The sequence below is a fragment of the Elephas maximus genome, chromosome 8 (genome assembly GCF_024166365.1).
Source record: "Elephas maximus indicus isolate mEleMax1 chromosome 8, mEleMax1 primary haplotype, whole genome shotgun sequence".
Taxonomy (NCBI): Eukaryota; Metazoa; Chordata; class Mammalia; order Proboscidea; family Elephantidae; genus Elephas; species Elephas maximus.
In genome coordinates this window covers 63,931,671-63,951,706 of record NC_064826.1, presented here as the reverse complement: position 1 = coordinate 63,951,706, position 20,036 = coordinate 63,931,671, and the positions used below count along the sequence as shown (strand labels likewise).

Genomic DNA, 20,036 nt, shown 5'->3' with positions numbered 1-20,036 from the left:
AGTTGCAGTGAGTTGGAATCAATTCGATGGCAATGGGTTTTGGTTTTAATGGTGTGCTCTGGTGGCACAGCGATTAAGCATTCAACTGCTGACCGAAAGGCTGGGCGTTCAAACCCACATAGTAGCTCTGAGGGAAAAAAAGCTGCTGATCTGTTTCCATAAAGATTACAGCCAAGAAAATTCTATAGGGTAGTTCTACTCTGTCACATGGGGTTGCTATGAATCAGAAAAAACTCAAAGGCACCCAACAACAATGGAGCACAGTTCTGCTCTGGCATACATGGGATGTCCATGAGTTGGAGTAGACTCCATGGCAGCTGGCTGTTTGTTTCGTTTTTCATAGTAATGATAAACAACTATTTGGATGTTTGTGTCACAAACTCAGTATGAACCAGCTTTGCCTGTCTGGAGTTATATTCTTTTTTGCTTTTTGAACACTTTATTGTAGTTTTGGTGAAAGTTTACAGAGCCAATTAGTTTCCCATCTAACAATTTATACACATTTTGTTTCATGGCATTATTGCTGTCCCCTCAACGTGACGGCACTCTACCCACTTCCTCCCTGATTTGCCCATTTCCATTCACACAACTTTCCTGCCTTTCGAGCTTTGTTTTTGGGCAAATGCTACCCTTTAGGTCTGGTATGGTTGATTGTTCTGAGAAAGCACGTTCCTCACTGGTGTTATTATTCACTTTATAGGCCTGTCTATTATTTGGCTGAAAGGAAAGGTTATCTCTGGGACCGGGTTCAGTTCTAGAACTTGAGGATGTCTAAGGGTCAGAGTCTTATGGTTTCCACCAGTCTCTATCAGACCCATAAGGCTGGTCTTTTTTATGAACCTGAATTTTGTTCTATGTTTTTCTCCCACTCTGTCCAGAACCTTCTACTGTGATCCCGGTCAGAGCAGTCAGCATTGGTAGCTGGGCACCATCTAGTTCTTCTAGTCTTGGGCTAGTGGAGGCTGTGGTTCCTGTGCTCCATTAGGCCTTTGGACTAATTGTTTCCTTAAGGCTTTGCTTTTCTTACTCTTCTTTGCTACAGATGGAAAAAGACCAATAGTTGTATATTAATGGCTGCTAGAAGCTTTTAAGACCGTAGTCACTACTCACAAAACGAGGATATAGAACAACATTATGTTTATGGACTATGTTATGCCAATTGACCTAGATGTTCCCCAAGACTATGGCCCTAAGCCTTCAAGCCCAGTGCCTCTTTCCCTTGAGGCATTTGGTTACAGCTGGAAGTTTTCATAAGTGTGCCCCCTGTGTGTTCTACTATATACATGGATACATTTGCAGCACATACAAATGTGTTTGTAGAAATATCTTTCCCAAACCTATATATGGGTGTACTCCCATATGCCATCCTACATCTGTTCAGCTTACGTATCTACCTATGTATCCACTCATAAATTATTGTTATTACTGTTATTGCATGATTGTGTATGTACTGGTATTTACTGTTGTTGCCTTTTACTTGGAGTTATATAATTGATATACTTTTTTTTTCCTTTTGCTACATTTTATTCTTATATCCATACATTTTTAGAATGGAAAGTAGCTTACAAAAGGGTAAGTAAGCTTTACATAATTTAAATGGTCTGTTTTGGTAAACATGACATCAAATTTTTTTTTTAAGTAACAATGACTTTTATACTTATATGAGTAAGACTTCCTTAAGCAAGATAATTTTTCTGACATTTTTTTAAACTTAATTTTTGGTGAAAATAGACACAGCAAAACCTGCTCCCATTCCAGTTTCTAGACATAATGATCAGTGACATTGGTTACATTCTTCACATTGTGTCAACATTCTTGTTATTTCTGTCCTAGTAGTTTCATTCTGACATGTTATGATTATAGAATGTCACAGATTTTAAATAAAAAAGAGGAGCCTTGCCATCATTTTTCTTATTGAACCTTTGGTGTTTATTTGCAATAATAATTGTCCCTGGTGCAATCTTCATTTAATTCCATTGCTTTTAGAGAATTGTGGTTTGTTTTCCTCTTATGAAAACTGTTTTTCCATCAAAACACTATTGAATTTAGTGGTTAAGTGCTACAGCTGCTAACCAAAAGGTTAGCAGTTTGAATCCACGAGGTGCTCCTTGGAAACTCTAAGGGGCCATTCTACTATGTCCTATAGGGTCGCTATGAGTCGGAATCTACTCGAGGGCAATGGGTTTGGTTTGGACCAGGTTAATAACTCACTAAAAGTTGCTCTGGTGGGTATTTTACAAAAAAGGCTTTAAGGTAGAGACTTATCTGCTACTATTCGAGTAGGACCTACTCCAAGGAGCTAGGTTCTTTCTATTTTAGTGAGTGACCCGGCGTAAATAGGTTACCCTCTTCCTTCCCTTCTGTGAGCCTCAAATGACTTGTTTGTAATATGAGAAACTTGAACAAAGTTTTCACTGACTTGCCCTTTTTGCCCTGAATTGATTCTGGATGTGAGATGAAGAGGCTGAAATAGTTAAGGTGTCAACTATCCTCTCGCGGTCAGGTAAAAGCAGATGTGTATGTTAAAGTCGGGGTCGAATACACTAAAAACAAGGTCCAAAAGGCTGGGAGCGCAGCACTCGAGACTCTGAGTCTTACTCCCTAGGACGCTCGCCCCTTTTCCCGAAGATTCCTGGGCTTGTGGAGTGGGACTGCCATACCATGCCCACGGTACGCCTCTTATGGAGGCGACGAACTACATTTCCCAGAATGCTATTCAAGAAGCCTCACGGGCACCAATAAGTGCCCGGGTGACGCCATCAGCCAGCGCGGTGTTTGGACTTCACTGGTGTCGTGGCGCTTTGGGAGAAGTTAGTGTTCTGCCGGACTTTGGTGCTGAAGACGCGGTCCGGTGATTCCTTCGCCCCTTCCTTCCTACCCTCTTCCCGCCTTTTCCTGCCCTTCTCTGGCAGGATGAGGCGTGCAGGCCTGGGTAAGAGGAGGGATAAAGTTGGAAGTTCTGGGGGCCCTAGAACCGGCCGCGGTGGGCGCGGGGGCGTGGGAGGAAATCGGACCGGTCTTCTGGCACTAGCATATGGGCCAGAAAGCGAGATGTAGGCAGGGCATCTTGGGACACAGTGCCAGGTGGAAACATTTGCCCCAGATCATAGGGATTTCCTTAAGTTTAGGTCAGACCCAGTTTGGATGGTAGGTTAGAGAGAGTGCTTGAGGACTGGGGGGGGGGGGGGGGTATATACAGACACCAACTCGGTTGTTAAGTTTCTTTAGTCTAGTTACAGAGCGTGATTACTGAGTTTCGCAAAGGCTGTCTGGTTTCTCTTTTTCTACTGCCCCTTAATCTTATTTTCTTCAGAAGAAACGAAGTTTGAAAAGTGAGGTGTGCATGCGAAGCACGCTAATAAGGATCATGTTAGCCTGATAACAATGAGTTACAAAGGTAAAATGTACGTGTCATTACTGTTAAAGGCCCTGGTATGTAACATCGGGGTCAAAGGTGATTTTACCCGGGGCACTTCTTGTCTGAACCTTGTTACACTCATAAGTCATTGGAGTGTGGTAAGCCTTGGCGAATTAACATTTGTTTTTGATCTTTTGGCTTATGAAGGTACACCAAGCAGCAGAAATAAGTTATGAATGTGGATTTTTAGTGGTTCTTTATATTTTATAATACACGCTATTAGAACAGCATTTTCTGGTTATAAAGCTTTCTATAAAGTGACAATACCAAAAACAGTAAGAATATAAAAAATCTGCAAAATTAGTGTGCAATATAGTGGAAAATCTATGAAGTATTTTTTCAAAAGATAATGTTGCCTTTCTCAGGCACTATATAACACAGGAAAAAGAAAAAAAAAGTTTTCTAAAAATGTGTCAGTCACTTAAATAAAAGTTGCCAGTAACTTTAAACTTGTATGTTGATTTATAAAATTTAGCATGAGACACAGTTTTTTATGTAATTTTTATGAATATTTGGATAACAGAAAGTTGGCCAGGTAAATTGAAAAGGAAAAAAAGAACTAATTATGAGCAAGATTAGTTTTGTGTGCCCAAATGTTTTTTTTCATCAACAACAGCAACAGACATTTATTGTGTATTTGAGAGACCCTAAGTATCTTTTTTTTTCTTTTAAGTATCCTAGGTATATAGTCACTGTGGCCCTATTTGTGCTCCCTCCCCCAAGCTTGCAGTCTACCTGGGGAATAGGACTAGGTACAAAGATAAATTATAGTGCAAGGTGGCAACTACGTATATGGTCAAATACTGTATGAAGTTCTACAGATGGTGAATGTCTCGAGGATTTCAGTGATTACTGTGTATTTTGTGGAGATTTAGGAACTTGAACTAATCCTTGAATAATGTAGGTTAGGAAAGCTGAAGTTCCAGATGAGAACGTAAGCCAAAAAAAAAAAAAAAGTATAGGGCTGTTGATAATTGCTGTTGAGTTGGCACTGACAGAGGATCGGCGTGAGTCTGCACCAACTCAACACCAATTATCAGCAACCGTACATTTTTTTTTTCCCCCACTCGTCATGCTCTCATCTGGAACTTACCGTTTTTTCTCTCTATTATTCAAGATTAGTTCAAGTTCTTAAGTCTCCACAAAGTACACAGTAATCTCTGAAATCCCTGAGACATCCACCATCTGTAGAACTTAATATAGTATTTGACCACATACATAGCTACCACTTTGTACTATAACTTATCTTCATCATTTGTATCCTTGAGTCCATTAGAATGTGAATGAGATGTTTAAGGGATTATAATTAAGCTAATTTCGTTGAAATAGGGGGGATGGAAGTGCACTGTGGAGATCTTCAAGTGCCAGACCAAGAAGTTTGGACTTCGTCTCAGGGCCCCTTTGGATGTATTTTGCAGTAGTGTGCCATATTACATTGCAGGAAAGGGACTAAAGAAGTGGTACTCCACCCTGACTGTATGTTAGAATCACCTAGGGAGCTTTTAAAGTGTTGCTACCTGGACCCCAACCCAAACCAAAGTAAATTAGAATGTCTAGCCATAGAGTATTTTGTTTTAATGCTCTTTCTCTGCTGGTTTTGAGCATCAGCCAGGATTGAGAACCACTGAAGCAGAGATAAAAGGTCATTGGTGATTACTTAAGTGAATTGATAAAATTTACTTTGTTATGAAAAGGGTTTTTTTTTTTTTTCTTTTAATATACACTACTTGCTTTTTAAGGTATTACTGCATATCAATCTGGAATTTCAAACTTAGGGATAAATAATGAACCTGTAGATATTTGTGTGCAGAAGCTGCCAGATCTCACATGAATATCTAAATGATTTTGGCTCAGTTATTGATAGAAACTTCCTAAAAGGGGTAGCATTTATCTAAATTAACAAAGGCTAAGGATTACCTTTGGCACGTTCTGGCTTTTATACAGTTTTTCAAAGCAGTAATTTACACAAAAAGTAGGGTGGTTAAGTTTGGAAAAGCAGCTCCTCATTTTATTTGATTTTCTTTATTTTAGGGGTGGATGATGGTGTGAGGAAAGATAACTCTTCAATAGGAGAAATGTGCATTTAAAGATTTCTGGGCCCTAAATAAAAGGAGAATGTCTGCTTTGAATAAATGGAACAGTATGGAAGACCTCTAAAGTTAGAATTAAGTTAGGTTAAAAGAGCAAAACAAAGAAAATAAAGCAAGTCACCATTATTTTATGAAACAAATTCTGTGGCGAAGTTACTAAATGATTAAGTACAAACAGTCTGTAATTCCTTTTGGGCAAATGCTATATATTCAAAATCTTAGTCACATAAAGCAAGTAGAAGACGTTGTCCGTTTCTTTAAGGATATTGGTTCTTACTAATGTAGAGTTCGTACAAAATATCATTGATTGATGGAGAATACGTTTTTTAAAATGAGTTTTAATTACTGAATGGGGAAAAGAATTATGCCCAGTCACTCGAGTTCCAAAATTGTGTAGTAACATGTGGTATGGAAGGCTTTCTGGCTCGGTGTGTCAGCAGTAGAGGTAATGCAACAGTACTCCTCTGTTTGGAACGCACTTGTTCAACATTTTGCTGTGATTTTTGTGGTGGAGGTTGCATAGGTGCCTCCTACATGGCGAACATAGGAGAAGCATGAAACACCGTCAGAGAAGCATATGATTCTATTGTTGAGAAAGGCATGCACAGGAAAAGTTGAATAATAGTGATTTCAGATTCTATTCATTAATTAATTCATTTACATGTATTTATTGAGTGTGTCCATATTTGAGTGTCTTGAAGAGTGTGTAGGGAGTCTTGAGGGGGATGTACACCAATGAATGAAACAGACTTAACTTCTACCCTCATAGTGCAGTCTAGGGTGTATAGTAAGTGTTACACACAGCCAGAAATGTAAGAAGTCGGAGGAGGGAGTAGTCAGCTTTGCTTTCTAGAGAAAGTGAATTTGTGCTGTGCCTTAAAAGAGCTTATTGTTCACACCTCAACCATCCTTCAGCTACCAGCTACCCAGGACTCCTGTCCTTGCACTTCTTGCTGTCACTTTACCTGCTGTTTGAGTTCACTGAGACATATTGTTTCTATATCATCCTTACCCCCACATGCTCAGTCCACTGTCAGATCTGCTTGAATCCCTGTCTAATCTTGTCCCCACAATCCACATCTTCAACCATTCGTTTTGCAAGCAATCTCAAAAAGATTGGGGGCTGTGTTGTTCTGCAGCTCCTACATTGTAAACTTCCAACTCTAGATCAGTCCAACCATCCAGCTTCTCATCTGCTAACCTAGGCTGATGAACCCTTCTGTAGAAAAGTTACGTTTCCAAGAGGATTGAAACCATTACAATGAATTCCATCTGCTAGGTTTGTCTAATTTCCCTGGTAATCCTGTGTAACCCTGTTCACCTTCCTCCAACATTCTCCTTATTGTTTATTCCAAAGGATCACCACTTTAGCAGATTATCCTTTCTCTTCCTTTACTAAGAAAGTCGACGGCATCGATTGTTAAAAGACTTAAACGTTTTTGTGGTTAAATAAACCCTCAGCTATTCTTTCTTCCCTCAGTCCCCCAACCAATTTATTTATATATTCACTATTAAATGCTTACTCCACCTGTTGTTTGATTGCCTGATGACTATGAAGTACTATATTAGCAGGGTGGTGGTTACCGCATTCTAAATGTCATCCCTTAGAAGATAAGCTCCATAAAAGTAGCATGTAGAACAATGGATCTGGCATATAGTAGGCACTCAAATATTTGTTGAAGAATGAATGAATCCCTCTCCTACTTCTCAGCTAACAGTCCCCACAAGTTATTTTATCCCTCTTCTAGAGCTTCAACTTTTTATTTTTCTTGTTTGTTTTCCTCCCTTCGGCTCTTCCCCACTCAACTGTCCCTATATTTAGGAGAAAGAGGTGCGGGTAATGGACCTTCCTTTTGCTCAGAGTTCCCTCTCATTATATTATCCTCTTTCTCCCCCTCCTTTCACAGTCAGGCTTCTTTAATGGGTGGTTGATGTTAGCCTTTTTAGATTTTGTATTAGAATATATGCTTCCATTGAGCAGGGAATGTTTTCTGGCTATCCTTGTATAGATATCAGTGCTTATTTTAGTCTCTTGGGGGGAATCGGTAGGCAATTAATTAATGTATATTTAAATTAACAATATTCTTTGATTAAGAGAAGGTAGTGGAAAAAAATTGTTCTGTTCTCTGTCTGGCTATTAATTTTTAACATGAAGTATGAATATTATAAGCATATATGGTCTGCAACGCCCTCCAGGGGTCTTTTTTGGTTCTTTTCTATCAAGGTTTCAAAAGTGCCTTCTGTTTCTGCTAAAACTACATTCCTAAATCTAAACCTTGCAGGTGAAGGAGTACCTCCTGGAAATTATGGGAACTATGGCTATGCTAATAGTGGATATAGTGCCTGTGAAGAAGAAAATGAGAGACTCACTGAAAGTCTGAGAAGCAAAGTAACTGCTATAAAATCTGTAAGTGTACAACAACAACACATTTATAAACATATATGTGTACACATATATAATCTTATAAAGTATATGATTACATAGTCATCATACTAAGTAATTCAGTTACCCAAATACTGTGGTTCAATAAGGTCAAAGTATACTCAAACTTTAGAATGTGATTTAAGTTGACGGTTAAAAAATGTGGCCAAAAGATACATTTGTTTAATTTTTTTTTTTAAATACCAGCTATATTTTGTGGTTAAATCTAAAATACTGTTTATGTTGAGCGCAATAAGGTCTAAAACAGAGCTGTCTAACTTCCACCCGCAAGCAGTGCTCCTCCTGACATTTCTTCTTTCAGTTCTCCTAAACTACAAACCTGAGTCTTTCGTGTTTCTACCTTTGTACCTCAACTCACTGTCTTGTGATTCATTCTTTGCAATATTTGTCTTTATTCTGCTTTTCTATTTCTACTGTTATTCCCTGACTTTCTTAAGTCGGCTGTTGGGAGAGCCCCTTAACCTATCTGTTCCTAGTTGTTTGCATATTTGGAAATGAGCTACATACAGTCACAACAGTAATCTTTTTAGAGTATCATTTAAATTGCATTACTCTACTCCCAAAAGTCTTCAGTGTTCTCTCATGATCTAATAAAGTTCACACTCTGGAGTTTGACCTGACAGTTTCTTCAGAGGTTGGCCTCAGCTCTTCAGACCTTATCTCCCGTGCTTTCGGAACGTGTATGTCATTCTCTCAGATAAATTGGAGTACTCTGTGTGCCCTACGCGCCTGTATCACTTTCCTACCCATATATTTGACCATACCCTTAGCGATAAGCATCCTCTCCTTGCTTACATGGGGTGAAATCTTGCCCATCCTAAAAGGCCTGGCTTCACTGCACCTCCTTCCTCCTTTAAGCTTTATCTGAAAACCATGTCTAAAAATCACTTTTTCCGTTACGAACATAAGCCCATTTGTATCGTTGCCATGGCACTTATTGCATAGGAATTATTTATATTTAAAAGAAATTTACCAGATTGTAGAGTTTTCTATTGTACTCATTTTTATATTCTACACTAGCATAAATTTCTTATCAGTGTTACTGATTTAGTAAATATGTATTGAATAAAAGAATTACGAAAAGATTGTTTTAACAGTTTTTTTGATTGCTTCTACATTATGTTAAACGGCATTCAGTAGAAGCTCACACTGTCAAAACTTAATTGATGTTTCACTGTAGCCTTTGGAAAATAGAGTTGTATTCAACCAAAAGACTATTACATTCTGAAACAGTGTTGTTTCCACAGTTGTATTAAATCATAAGGAGATGATCCATGACCTAAGCAATACTGGATAATGTTGATACTTCAGAAAGCATAACATTTGAAGAAACTTATGGTTTAAATGCTTTATTCTTTTTTTTTTAATTCAAACGTTGACAATTTAGGCTTCTTGTCAGAAGAAAGATGTGACCTCCTCAAAATTTCTTTGCTTGTCTTGAATGACAGTGTGAAGTCCTTGGATGATATGTGCTATCTAGCTGTATAGTTACTTTATTTTATTTGAATTGTTAAGTTTCTGGAAAAGCTCATACTCTGGTTTGTAGAATTATACTATGATTTTATGTCAATATTATCCTGTATGCTTTCTATACAAATTAAGTTTAAAAGTAGCCTCTGAGAACATTTGCAGTTATTTGCCAAAATTTTCAATAGTCAATTGTACTTATTCAAGTATCTTAGAAGTGAAACCTTTGGTGAATCTGTCATGTGAAGTATTAGATCGATTTTGTTTTGAATAACATAGCTTCAGCCTATGGATAACACTAACTTGTAAATTTTTAGAAAATTTATTACCATGTTTTAAAGAAGAAAGTATCACCTTTGAAATCTAAGGAAACAATCAATTTAGGCATATATGATAAAGTAATATCACATTTCATTAGGAAAATAGTAAATACTTTTCCCTGGGGATTTGAATTGCTCATATGGATGCATGTATACCTTTCAAAATGTAAAAGGAAAAATACAGAGAAATGCTTTTGCATGAACAAAATAACTAAAGAGAGAAAAGAGTATTCAAGGATATGAGAACCAGGATAAGAGAACCAGAGGAAAGTATATATATGCCAAAATTGAAAGACTGAATTAAATATTAAGATAAAATCAGAATAAAGAGCAGAGAGATGTCCACAGCTAGGAAGGAATAGATATTCTAAATTTATTTGCCTTTAAAGTCAGTGGAAAATGTATCAGAAGAAGAGAGTACATTTTATTTTTCTAGAATATCAGTTTCATTTGTGAAGATGCGTATGCTTAGAATGGCATTATTTTTGCTTTGTAACGTTTAAATGCCTTTATATCAGTAACAAGGTATATTTTTTTCTCTTTATAGCTTTCCATAGAAATAGGCCATGAAGTTAAAAATCAAAATAAATTATTAGCTGAAATGGTAAGTGTGTTTTGATTTTAACTTTAAAAAATTTGAGGCAATAGTCTCAGATTTAGTCTGTTAATCAGGAACAGTATCATTTTAACTTTTATCCATTTTGAAATAGATCTGAAGTTCATAGCTGGTCATTAAAAGCTTCGTTGATATCACATAAAACTGTCTTCTAGTAGAAATACTGGAATGCTTCTGAAAATAAACTACTAAATTGAGAATTTTGAACTCTGTCTTACTGGGCTCAAATATTTATGGCCACCCTAATTAGAATTAGAGAAAAATGATGTTGAAAGGATATCTAGAGATTGTGTGTCCTGGGTTCCCATCCATTTATATCTAATCAGTGTGGAATAACCATAAGGTTTATTTTTGCCATATTTTTGCATTTTTCACCTTTCCCAAAATATATAGGTGGGAGGATGAGGAGGAAGCCAATATGTCTTTAGTCTTGGTTTGAGAAACACTGTTGAGGACTCAGGTCAAATGATTATTTTGCATATTCTTAGAGAGTTCAATAGATAAAAGAGTTGTAGTAATTTATTGATCAAATAATCAGATATATTTCAACCAAATGTATTTTACTTACTGTAAACTCGTGTACTTTTTTGCTTTATCTCCTAAAAATCACTTCTGAACAAATCCCTCATAGATTTGAACATAATCACACCCCTGACCCTTCACCTTTCCTTGTTAGAGCCACATTCCGTTCTTTTATGTTGATTTTGATGTCAGACTTCTTAGGACCATCTCTAGTTTCTCCATGTGCCTTTAAAATTGTACTGTTCAAAAAGGTACTGCTCCCCACCCCCCCCCCCCCCCGCCAAAAACAATATTGTGTATTAGAATCACCTGGGGAACTTAATGAAAATATTTATGCCTGGGCCATTCTAGATATACTGGCTCAGAATTTCAGGAAAAGGGAAATAGGCATATGTATTTTGAAAAAAAAAAAGCATCCTGGGTGATTTTGATACATAACTCTGGTGAAGAACCATCCATCCAAAGCACATGAGCTACGCAGAGCCTGAGCTAAGCAAGGCTGCTATTCTGCTGGGGCTTTTACTCAAGATCTCTTTTATCCATACCTAGCCTGTCATTTTAAGGACTCTTCCAGCTGTATTTTAATCTGACAGATTTGCCCCGTTCATGTTTATGGTCCTTACCACATGTCGCACCACCTCTACATGAAGTTCTCCAGCTTTAAGCAGATACTACAGTACTTAAGGGTTTTTGTTTACAGTACTTAATGAGCCCTGGTGGCACAGTGGTTAAGAACTTGGCTGCTAACCGAAAGGTCAGCAGTTGGAATTCACCATCTGCTCCTTGGAAACCCTGTGGGGCAGTTCTACTCTGTCCTATAGATAGCTATGAGTCAGAATCGACTCAACAGCAATAGATTTGGTTTTTTGTTTTTAATAGTTCTTAAAAGTCAGCTATTTAAACAGAAGTATTTTAAAAGTAAAGGTACATTAAACTGCTAACCGTATTAAATTTTGGATGAAATATTAGAAAGCAACCAACCGTTTGACATTGTAGAGCCAAGCCAGAATAAAAAGCAAGGAAAAGCCTGTATGATAGTGGAAAAACTACTTTATTATTGATGTTTTTTAATCCACATAATTGGAATAAGACCTACATGGTTTGGGTTTTTTAATTACTCTGTGCAGCTGAAAAAAACATTATGAGATAATGGAAGACCTTATTATTCATTGAGAGAATTGCTGTATTTTGCATGGAATAGTCAGGCTGATTTGATTACTCAAAGTTATAAACAAGCTCCTGAATGGATTAAACACCAAAATTGTCATTAAAAGTACCTCAGTAACAGAGTGTATTCAATTATTTGAACATCCCGAGAGTCTTCGAGCATATGTGTGTAGAATATTAGAATCTAAGTGTTATATTTTACTTTCCCCTTGTAGGATTCAGAGTTTGATTCTACAACTGGATTTCTAGGTAAAACTATGGGGAAACTGAAGATTTTATCCAGAGGGAGCCAAACTAAGCTGCTGTGCTATATGATGCTGTTTTCATTCTTTGTCTTTTTTGTCATTTATTGGATTATTAAACTCAGGTGATAGACATAAGTGTGAGTTTGGAATTTGTTCCAACTTAATGGCTTAATGGAGTAGCGCTTTGGTAAAAATCAGCATCAAGACATTTCAAATTTTCAAATATTACGACTTTTCCCATGGACGGTTACTGAGTTCAGGGTTCCTCACTTGTTTCATAAATCACATTAGATAATACAGTGTTCTTTGAATACCATTTCTTAATGACTCATTTTTGCCCCTATTTTCAGGGGTGTCGAGATGGCCTGTAGCTGGTTTGACCCTAATAGTTTTTTTTCTATTCTTTGTCTAACTGTCACATTAAATAGCAATGTAATATTATGTTGTTACCATAAATGTAGGCTTGGGTTCCATGTACAGAATATAGTGGGACAGTAACAGAATGTCTGGAGAACCTGATGCTGAGCTCCGATGATGGTGAACAAATTGGTGATAGTGTGGTCAATATATTTCCCTGAAGTATCACCAGCTGTGATGGTGTACTCCCCTTTCCTCCTTTATTTAGTTAAAATTGTAGGTGGATGTCTTCTTACCTACAACCCTTATTATAATTTTGATGATGTAGCCCCACTTCCCTTATTGCCCAAGGAGCTCGTTCTTTAATAAAGCTTGTTATTGTGGCATTATTTCTAGTAAGACTCAATACAAATGTGTCCCAGTATAGGTATTGTTTTATATTAACTTTATAAATTCCAGTGACTTGATTTATAATAGTTTTATGACTTTAGCTATTAGGTGGCCTATTTGGTTATCATTTGCAACAAAATAATGTGAAGCTAAGCAATTGCTAATCTCTGAATGGAAATAAAGTATTCAGAATAATTAATTGTTTCTGCTTTATTATATGCTCAAAATATGTAGTGAAAATACCCAGGCACAGATCTTGGAGTTAAGAGCATTGTTGCTTTAAGCCACTGTATTTGTTTATGGAAAACAAAACACACAGGTGGTTTGTGGAGTAGAAAGAAATGTTAAAATGTTGCTAGATACTCTGTATTGCTACTGTTTTGGAAGTTATCCATTTATAAGCTCCAAAAATAAAATTTTTAATGAAATATATTGATGGACTAGGTTGCTTCTTTTATTTAAGTCTCTTACTCTTTCTGATAAAATTAAGCATACTTTTTAAAAATATTGTAATAATTATCTTTTATAATCTCTGGAGGGAAAAAAACCTCCAAAATCTTTCCCTAATAAGAGTGCTGGATTTTGACTCTAAGCAAACTTCTCATTTCATTATATGTTTTTATTCAGTGGTATGGTAGTGAACTGACTCTGGAGGGAAAAAACTCAGATTTGTAGCATCTTCTGATTAATGTGGTTTAAATAGTCCCACCGTTGTGGATTTCCAGCTACCAGTATGACATCATTGAACACAGAATTGGGAAAATATGTGCAGAGTTGGCTCTCATAAGCTGATATGAGCTAGCTCCAGTATACCATTGGCTATATTGATGATAAATATTCTTTTAAAAGATACAGAAGTTATTTGTTTCTCCAATAAGAATCTCTTAGATCTTAGGAAAAAAATTCAGGCAACATGAAGTTAAATTGAGAAATTAGCTTGAGAATAATTTTTTCAATGACAGTGTACTCTTAGAAGATCACTTTTACATTTTGCAAATGTCAACTTTTTCTCCCTCCTCTAGCTACATTTATTGACCTACCATCTTCTGGTAGTTCGAACACTGTATATGAATCATATGCAAAGAAAGTAGGTGCATATTACTGTTCTGGTTTTCTCCATGCTTTTCCATCCATGTAAATGTTCAAGCAAGAATGCAAGGTTCATTCTGTATGTGTTGATACAGCTGGTGTCTTAGCCCTGAAATACAGCTGACTGGGCAAGACCTGTGTGCTTTTCCAGAAGAATTTTTCATGAGCCTTTGCAGGAGCCCTAGTGGTGGAGTGGTTAGGAGCTATGGCTGCTAACCAAAAGGTCAGCAGTTCAAATCCACCAGCTGCTCCTTGGAAACCCTATGGGGCAGTTCTACTCTGTTCTGTAGGGTCGCTATGAGTCAAAATCAACTCAACGGCTGTAGGTTTTTTTTAGTTTCGAAGGACTGTCATACAAATTTAAGAGACTTGCAAACTGCCAAGTCCAGATCCTTAGAAAACTCTTTCCTTCTTAAAACAGTGAACAGCAAGATAGAAATACACACAAAATATCTTTAATAAGAAAAAATGTCCATATTCTATGGAGACTCTGGAATTCATATAGCTTAATTATTTATGACTTTAATAGCTAAAGGATAATGCAAAATATAACCACATTGTCCACTGCGATATAACTCTTCTACAAAGTCTTTGGCACTTCAGAAGAAAATGCTTAATGATTCAACTTTGCTAACTTCAACAAGAGTCAGTGTTGTACAATCTTAATTGAAAAATCTGCAATCCTAGTGTAACTCACGTGAGAGCAGACAGCTAAGTCTGGTTGTATGAGTATTTATGGCTTCTCTGATTGCTGTGATGAATTTCGAAATGAGCAGAAAAACCATAAATGAACACAAAATCCAGATAAAACTTTAATGAATAATGAAAAACTTTGTCAGGTCATCAGTTTATATTTTAAGAGCATTCTTATTCCTTTCTCCTCAACTTTATCTCATTAATAAATAATTAGAACTAGAAGCTGGTAATTTACTAGGTTTTCTGCATTATTTAATAATCCATTGATTCTAAAGAATATAAAATAAGCTCTCAAGGAAACTGAAACATAAGTGTTACTGTGAGATAACCTGTATTGTATTTCAGCAGTTACTGGAATGAAATGCTTTACTCATCTTTTAGACAGATGGAAGGATTAGTTTCTCTAAAATGTTTTAAAATTTTTATTTTACATTTGCATATTAAAATTATTTAAGTTACTTTTGAAAAGCAAGTTGAGTTTGTTTTGTTCTCCCCCCCAAAAAATCACAAAGAGAACAAATATGATGACTTATTAAAGTAAGACTATTTAATTAAAATTTCTCTAATAATTAATGGATTATTTATTATCTATTGCTCAAAAACAAATTTCTAGATAAGGTATGCTAGTCAGCTCCCATAAGCTCTGTCTTTACTTTATCTGCATTTAGTTTTCATGACTTGATAGTGTATTTTTACTTTTTAAGCTATTTCTAAAATAGTTTCTAGAATTCACACAGCTTTTTAAGTGAGATCAATGGGGATACAGAAAACATTCTTTTTATTGATTACATGCTGCTTCAAAATTGCCACAAAAACAGTAAAAACAAATTTGCCACAGTGCAAGCTGAGCACTGATGACACAGTATATTTATCACTCTAGCAGAAAACTAGAAAAGCACAAAAAATTGCACTCACAGCCAGAACCACATAGGGCGAATGGCAATGCCAGGCCCCTGCTGTGAAATTCTTCACAGGCAAGTTAAAGCAAATTGCACTGTTTTGTTGTTGAAGTTAATTCACCTCCTGTTTTATACTTGTTACGGGCCTTCAAGTCGATTCTGACTCCTGGCGACCCCACGTGACAGAATAGAACTGCCTCATAGGGTTTCTAGGTTGTAATCTTCATGGTGGTGGATTGAGAAGCCGCTGGCTGGGTTTGAACCGCCAGTGTTTACAATTAGCAGACAAGAGCTTAACTGTTGCGCCGCAAGGGCTCCTATTTTATACTTGGTGTGTCTGAATATAGCTTTTGGGCATGGCTAGCAAACCGCCTTCAGGGTAATTGTTCAGAGTTCTCTTTCCAAACTTCTAAAAGTTTATTATTTTAATTACAAACTACAAAACTACTTCATGAAACAACAGCATTCTAATTTTCAAATATGCAAGGCTGCTATGATTTTAACATAATTAAGTTCTTTGTACCTTCATGTATTATAGAATAAAGCACCAGGAAGTTCTCGTGTAATTAGGTTTAATATGATTTAAACATGTGTGCCTGAGAAAATATAAAGAAGAAAGGAGGGTGGAGGGGGAGGGGAAGGAAGGAGGAAAGGGAAAGAAGTTAGGAACGAAGGAAAGATGGAAGGGAAAAGAAGGAAGGAAGGAAGGAAGGAAGGCGGGTCAGGGGGGAAGGAAGGAGGGTGAGAGGGGAAGGAAGAAGTAAGGAAAGAGGGATGGGGAAGGAAGGAAGCAAGGAAGGAGGGAGGGAAGAAGGGAAAGAGCGAAGGAAGGAAAGGAAAGGAGTAAGCTAGCCTTCAACCACTTTTGCACGTCCATAGTCTTTGACCTAAATTGTAGTCATTTTTTTAGGAGGAAGTAGAATCCTCAGGGCAGGCAGTCAGGCAGTAAAAAAATACTGTATGTTAAGTAGTTTGCCTTTTAATTAAATATGTGAGTGTTGCTTTATTCCTTTTGTTCCTGGTAAAGCAGTGACATATATTTTCAGGAAGTTAATTTCTCATTAAACAATTTCTGCTGGTACTGACCTATGCCAGGTAAACTCAGAACAGGTTATATTTTCATATAGCCATATAACCATGAGTATTTACTCATTACTGCTATATTTTTGTTCTAGTACTTACCTAGAGCTGTTATACATTTCTTTTGGAGCTATAACATCTGGTATTTGAGACCCATTTCTTCCTCACTAATGAGGAACTTCCTAGAAACACTTATATCTTCAAAAATTGCCTGTAAGGTATCTGACACCACATACCCTACATACCCGATTTTTTCCTATATTTTTAGAGATATGAATTCCTAATAAAAGACATAAAAGGTATTCATAGAAAAGAAAATTTCAGCTATCAAAAATTAAATATTTTTTATTAATTTATTCAGGAAAGAAGTGGTTAAGAGCTTTGGCTGCTAACCAAAAGGTTGGCAGATCGAATCCACCAGCCGCTCCTTGGAAACCCTATGGAGCAGTTCTACCTTGTACAATAGGGTTGCTATGAGTCAGAACGGACTTGGCAATGGGTTACAGTTTCACTAGCATATTATGCTCTAAGATTACGATATTTTGATGTGTACGTGTATGCACACACTCATACACAAACTCAATCCCTGCCGTTAAGGAGAGACAGCAGTCAAATAATGCAAAAAATATTGTAATTGTTAAATGTTAGTTGTTATTGGAATGTTTGAGCAATTTACAAAGCATATGAATATACTTCAGAGATTAGAAGAACTCGCTAAGTGAATCATCTGGATTTGGAGTCTTTTATAAATGAAGTAATTTTGTCATAACCTTTATAATGTCTTTCATGGTTTCTAAATACTTTCCTTTTTATATTTATTTTTATATTTCCTTTATTATTTATAACTTTGTCATTGTCATTTGATCTTTTTTCCCCTCTTGGTTAGATTTTGCTAACACATCTCTTTAATACCTCACATCTTCCCACCACTCCTTCCTTACTTCCCTTAGTCAGCATTTGGGTTAATTGTTTGTTTTCTGTTTCCTGATTCACTAGCATCTGCCTTTATCTTTATTTTCTTCCTTTTTTCCTTAAAACATTTTTTCTTGATGTTTGCCTAAGTTCTTGTTGAATGTAGAGTTTATTTTTTTAAAAACAAAAATGTGTAAGACTTTCAATTTTCCCCTGAGTTTAGTTTTGACTAGAGGATCTTTTTTTTTTTTTTTTTCCACATCATTTTTGCTGTTTTCCTAAATATAACTATTTAGGACAAAAGGTAAAATTACTACACAAAATTTTTGAAGTCCTCTTTTACACAACAGTAGTATAAAAGAAGGAAATTCTGCTGGCGTAGTGGTTAAGAGCTACAGCTGCTAACCAAAAGATTGGCAGCTTAAATCCACCAGGTGCCCCTTGGAAACTGTGTGGGGCAGTTCTACTCTGTCCTATAGGTCACTGTGAGTCAGAATCAACTCGACAGCAATGGGTTAATATAAAAGAAAATATATGTAAGTTTTAAATTTCTAAATAATTATCTTTTATTTAAATTTTATTAAATTCTAATTTATCTTATCTATCTGTAGTATTTTACAGTGGAAGAAACAGAAGCTCAAAGTAGTTAAATAACTTGAGTGCCAAATAGACAGAAAGTGATCAGATCTAGAATTGATTCCAATCTAATACACATACCAGTTAGAGGACCTAACTTTATTTAACTATGTAAACTTTGTCTACTTTTTATTTAACTGGTCATGGAAAGTCACTGAAGCATTTTTTAAGAAAGCATAGTACATAATGAACTTTGTTTTTGTAAGCCCATTTTGTGCAAAATGAATTGAAGACCACAAGAGTTCATCAAGAGGCTGGAAGTGAGCTTCTGAGCATAAGATGGAAAAGAAGAGATGCTGAGGTTAATTTCAAAATAAAAAATTCCAAGATGTGGTGATAGGCCAAATAAACGAGAAGTCAAGTCGATTCCAAAATAAGTCACCCTTTTGGGGACAGATTGTTATCATGGTCCATAAAAATAGTCAAGTTAAGAATGCAACTTGGTTTTATGGGAAAAACACATTCCAGTTCAATCATTTTCAGTTTCCTATTTTTTTTTTTTATGAAAGATGTATGGCTGTTGTTGAAACAGGTTAAAATAAAATGGACCACTCTTTCTTAGGAGTAGATATTTTAAGTGATAGCTATTATACAGATGTTTCACTGCTTCTAATATATTATACACTCTGTAAGAGCAGGGACTTCCTGTTAAACACCTATGTTTTCCTTAGAGCACTTCACACAATAGTAGGTGACTAATAAGAATTTGGTGAATGAATTTATGTTGGTTTTGTCTTTTCTAGTAAGGAACATATCTTTTTTTTTTTTTTTTTTAATCATCTCTCACTAAAATTCCAGTGCTGAGATCATAGAAGGCCCTTAATAAAAATTTGTGGCTTGATTTATAAGATACTGTCTTAGGCTGGTTTTTCTAGAGAAGCAAAACCAATGAAGCTTATAGAAAGAGAAAGAGAGATTTATCTCAAGGAAATGGCTAATGCGGTTGTAGAGGCTGGCAAGTCCCAAGTCTGTGGGTCAGGCATCAGGCTTTTCCTGATTCACGTAGCTACAGGGACTAACAAACCCAAGGTTGGTAGGTCAGATGGCAGGCTTTTGTTTCAGGGATTGTGCAGGCTGGTGAATCCAAGATCGGCAAGTAAGATGCCAGGCTGCTGGCTCACGGGCTGTGGAGACTGACAAATCCCAAGATTGGCAGGCATTACAGCTGGCAACTGGCTCAAGTCCCAGAACAAGAGGTCAGATGATGATGAGCTGGATGTAGAATCCAGAGTGAACAAAAGACAGCAAGATTTGCCAGAATGTCCATATATATTGGATGCAGGTCACACTCCTGAGGAAACTCACAACTGATTGACTGATCACATCAGATCATATCATGGAGGTGATTACATTATATCACAAAATGGAGGATAACTACATCATTTAAAAAAGCACAAAAAGTACATTTATTACTATTTAAAATGGTCTGATAAACTTCAGTCTGTAAATGAGAATGTTTATAAGCTGAACTTGGAAAAATGCCTAATATGGAGTGGTCCATAGGCTTCAACTGGCACTCGTGGATGAGTGTGGTAGCCAAAATGTCACCTGTTGCTCTCCAGGATCTCACTGTTGTGCATCTGGCACTGTCATCCCAGGCACTCCTACCTAACCCAGTGTCTTAGGCTGGGTTCTCTAGAGAAGCAAAACCAGTAAAGTGCATAAATATATAGAGAGTTTTATATCAAG

The 20,036-nt window shown here is 36.5% G+C and overlaps 1 protein-coding gene across 1 annotated transcript; it reads left to right on the top strand.

Annotated features, from left to right (window-relative positions):
* Nucleotides 1–2,760: 2,760 nt before the first annotated feature.
* Nucleotides 2,761–13,459, top strand: BET1 (Bet1 golgi vesicular membrane trafficking protein). The gene is made up of 4 exons (XM_049894758.1): nucleotides 2,761–2,932; nucleotides 7,791–7,915; nucleotides 10,286–10,342; nucleotides 12,259–13,459. Exons 1-4 carry the CDS (start codon nucleotides 2,914–2,916, stop codon nucleotides 12,412–12,414), a joined length of 357 nt encoding a protein of 118 aa, XP_049750715.1. The 5' UTR covers nucleotides 2,761–2,913; the 3' UTR covers nucleotides 12,415–13,459.
* The last annotated feature ends 6,577 nt before the right edge of the window (nucleotides 13,460–20,036 follow it).